This window comes from Clupea harengus, chromosome 20, assembly GCF_900700415.2.
Source record: "Clupea harengus chromosome 20, Ch_v2.0.2, whole genome shotgun sequence".
Classification (NCBI taxonomy): Eukaryota; Metazoa; Chordata; class Actinopteri; order Clupeiformes; family Clupeidae; genus Clupea; species Clupea harengus.
Window position 1 is genome coordinate 1175841 of NC_045171.1, and position 4019 is coordinate 1179859.

At 41.4% G+C, this 4019-nt stretch overlaps 1 protein-coding gene across 1 annotated transcript in view; it reads left to right on the top strand.

The window, feature by feature from the left end:
- Positions 1-1925: 1925 nt before the first annotated feature.
- Positions 1926-4019, top strand: part of fgfrl1b (fibroblast growth factor receptor like 1b) — a 36839-nt gene continuing 34745 nt past the window's right edge. The window contains exons 1-2 of the mRNA XM_031587512.2: positions 1926-2260; positions 2391-2474. Coding sequence (XP_031443372.1) covers positions 2402-2474 — 73 coding nt within the window. The 5' untranslated portion in view covers positions 1926-2260; positions 2391-2401. The remainder of the gene's footprint in view (positions 2261-2390; positions 2475-4019) is intronic.

Sequence of the window (4019 nt, forward strand, 5' to 3'; positions counted from 1 at the left end):
TTGGAATGGGTTGACCACAAGTTGCTACTTGCTATATTTTGTCTATTAGAAAATTAGAGAACAGCCTCAATTCAAGATCAAGGTTTTTGATCACAAGAGTAAAATAACTATTTACAATTTACACTGAGTTTTATATGAACTTGAAACTTGAATTGCGCAATTGTGGAGGGCATACCACTTCATCTCTTTGAAACTGCTGGCAGACATTGTTCCCCATCTGTGTGGAGAGCTGAAGAACACAATCATATGATATGCTCAACCCCAGATGCCCCATTCTCTCACAAGAGATCACAAGAGTAAAAGAATGATTTACAGTGTACACTAAGTTTTATATAAACTTGAAACTTGAATTGAAAGCTTCAGATCAAGGTGTTTGATCACAAGAGTAAAAGATCTGTTTACAATTTACACTAAGTTTTATATAAACTGAAGCTGTCAATTCAAGTTTTGCTCAACCCCAGATGTGCCGTTCTGTCCACAAGTTCCCTTTTGCGTGTGTGAACATGCAGCATCAGTCCTATGTGTAAAGGAACTGGTGTCTCCATGCAGCATCAGTCCTATGTGTAAAGGAACTGGTGTCTCCATGCAGCATCAGTCCTATGTGTGAAGGAACTGGTGTCTCCTGTGACGTCCTATGTCTGACAAAAGCTGCTGTGCTTGGCGCCCGCTTGTGTTTAACGCTGTTGAATTTAAACAACTGAGCATTTGCAAGTGCTGCTGGCGATGTTTCTTCTGCCATCTGGTCCTTGATGCTGGGTCCCTCCAGCACAGGTGTCTCAAACTCAAATTACCGGGGGCCCGATGAGCGTACAGTCTGGTCAGTGGGGGGCCAGACTTTTTTTTTTCTGTTGGCTTGCCTATCACAATACTGTAGATAGCACTTTTGAGTGTGGCAAATGTACCATGTGTGATCAGTGGTACAATGGTTAGTGTTGTTGAATAACAAGTAGCTGACCTGAGTTTATATTCCAGGGCAATACAAGACGCTCTTTGGATAAAGGTGTTTGTTAAAGTTGCTCTTTAGGATCACTTTGTCTCATTGATAGCCCATGACTTACATATACAGCAGTAATAGTGGGATAATGTCTTCATCGACAACTACATCTATATTTTTTCTTCATACATGCACATTTCAAAGCAAATGCTGTACTGCACCACTTTTGTGTAGTTGGTAACAAGGCTGCAAACAAACAAAACAAAGCAGAAAACTGAATAAAGTTTCAGCAAAAATCTGAATTATTTTATTTTATACAATAAATGTATTTATAATAAATATCTTCCAAGTATATAATTTCAGTTGTCTGTCAAAATGCAGCATCTTTCCATCTATAGTGATCTAAAATGAATAGTTTACTGATACGCTGATCATTGATGGTGCACGGTCTGTTATTATTTCTTGGAGCGACTTCCATGACAAACCAGCGTGCTCACACAGTTGCTCAAATACATCCTACATTAGCTGTGGTACGGCCTTGCATTGTTTTTACACAAAGTCATTCCTCTGTCACTTCAAACTGGTTGTTAACACCGCGGACAAAAATCGCCAGTTTTTAATGATTTTGTTGGCATTCCGTGACTTCCGAAAGGAAAAAATAGTTCTTCACGGAAATAGAACTTTAAAAGTTTCAGGTGTTGCGTAGCAACCCATTACTTGCTGACTTCAATTACGTTTCCATTACGTCCCTGATAAGAAAATTGATAAGAAAACAGTTGCCACTGGCGGCCATTTTGAAAATTCATGATGGCTCAATATCCACATCTTTTTGGAATGCCTAACTGTACAAAATGTCATGCTTGTCTCACAAAATGAACAATTGTTCTGGTTATCTTGACCACTATCATGCATCTCTACATGGGTTGATAAAATGGTGGTGATTTCATGCTGGGAGCCACAGAGCCATCAGAGGGCGCTGGTACTTCACCTTGTAGGTGTGGTGATTGGAGAGGAACAGCCACGGAACTTGCACGACGTTTTGATTGGCTATCAGCGTAACAGATGTCGAACTCCGTTTTTTAAGGATGCTGAGACCGTACTACGACGTAAAGGGATGAGGCGAACCGACAGTAATTCTGGCGATGAACAGTTACATTACTTTTAATAAGTTTCCTTAGCGTGCGGGCTACTATTTCAGCGAAATTTACAATCGTTGCCAAAGACGCATATGCTTCAGAGGAACTGAGCAATACCCTGCCTGGAAAATAATTTTGTGTATTTTTTCGGACTTCTTTGGATTCCCGGACATCCAGTTGCCAGCGACACGTGAGTCGTACGAGGAACTACCGCTTCTCATTTACTGTATATACTGTATTAACTGTAAATAAGAACTCCTTACTTATTGAACCGGTATTCTAACTGGCACTTATTTTATCATTTTAACTGTTGCCGACAGGGTTTGAGGAAATGTACGCCACCGTGGAAAGACTGGTATTTTACCTTGGTATTCTGATGCTTTTAATGACATGTGAAGCAAGAGGTAAGCAACACGACTGTCATTTTAACGTTAGTCTATGTGAATATGGTTACCACGATCACATTTGCCTTATACATTGTTCTCGGGCTATCACTGAAGTTACAGAGCACTTTAAATATCTAGATAGTTCAGGAGTAGGCTGATGTGGAAACTATTTAAGAAATGTATTGAATATTTGCTCGACATTTGTGGAGATGTATTTCATATTTTTAATTAGTGTATGGTTTTGTAGGCTATACATGTAGCCTACACTCCCGTCATTTGTGTGCTGACCAGTCTGCCACGACTGTATTTATAAGAACTCGGCTAACTTGTTTGCTTTGCAGTTTATTGGTCTTGGTTTCAGTATCGTGCAGTTTAACTTGGAAATGTTGAATGTGCCCCATAAGACATCTATTCATGTGGAGAGGTTAGGTACAGCTAAAATGCAGGCTAGGGCTCGGGGCTCGTAGAGCTTCTACACACCGCTTGCATTGTGCCCTGAATTACCGTAATAATGTTACCCCTGAACTGTTACTTGTTGTAGAGTCAATATTTATTTGAACAGTATGAAAACCTTTCACTAAACAACAGTCCTTTGAGATTCAAACGGGCCAGCTTATTATACCGTGTCCTGCTTTGTCTAATAGAAAGGAATTGTCAGCCATTCCGTGTCAGTCCAGATTTAAAGTTTTGGTGTAAGGTCAAGTGCAACAGCATGAAAGTAAATTTGCTTATCAAAGTACCTCTGTGTGCTATAGAGACTAGCCCCTTGTTGTTGTTGCTGACAAAGCAGACGAACTGTCTGCTGCACATAAAAGTGGGTCTTTTCAGAGCAATTCTGTCTGCTTTTGCAGTCTACAGACGAAACAAGAGAGTCTTTTTCTCTTGAGTGGCGAGTGAAATTTAGAGGTTCACAAGTCTTGAGTTTCCTGCCAAGTTTAAAAGTAATTTATTAAAATCAAAGCAGAGCCCCTGACACCTACTGGGCTGCTAGCGTAAATCAGTGGAGAGCTCTTGCTTTCTTGAGAGGAGGGCTCTACCCCTGGCGTCTCTGTCCCTACAGCCTGCTGCTTGGGCCATTGGAGATGCCGTAATGTCCCTTTGCCAAAGAAAGAAAACAGTGTATTCAAAGCAACACGCCAAGTTCAAAGTGAACGGGAAGAAAAGGGGCCTGCTTTACATTCAGCAGTTGCGCAACCTTGGCCTCGCTGGCCTTCATCATACGCTCTTCTTCATCATTCTGCCTCTGGAAAGGTGTGAGGAATCAGGATATGCAAATGAGTGGATACACGTCTAGCACAAGACAACCTAAACAGCCTTGGGACTCTTCTTGTGAATCTCGACACTCATTGATGGCCGGCGTGTCAACAGAGTTGAGTATATTAGCTGCAATCAATCAGCCAGGTCAGGTGTGGAGTCGCTCACTGGATCAAGTCAGAACGCTGTGCAAACATGGACCTCTCCTTAAACAGTCCCTTGTCTCCCTCTGTTGATTGAAACATCTGCTGTTCTCTCACGCTGTGTGGTAAACTCCGTGTGTGTGTGTGTGTGGTAAACTCTCAGTGT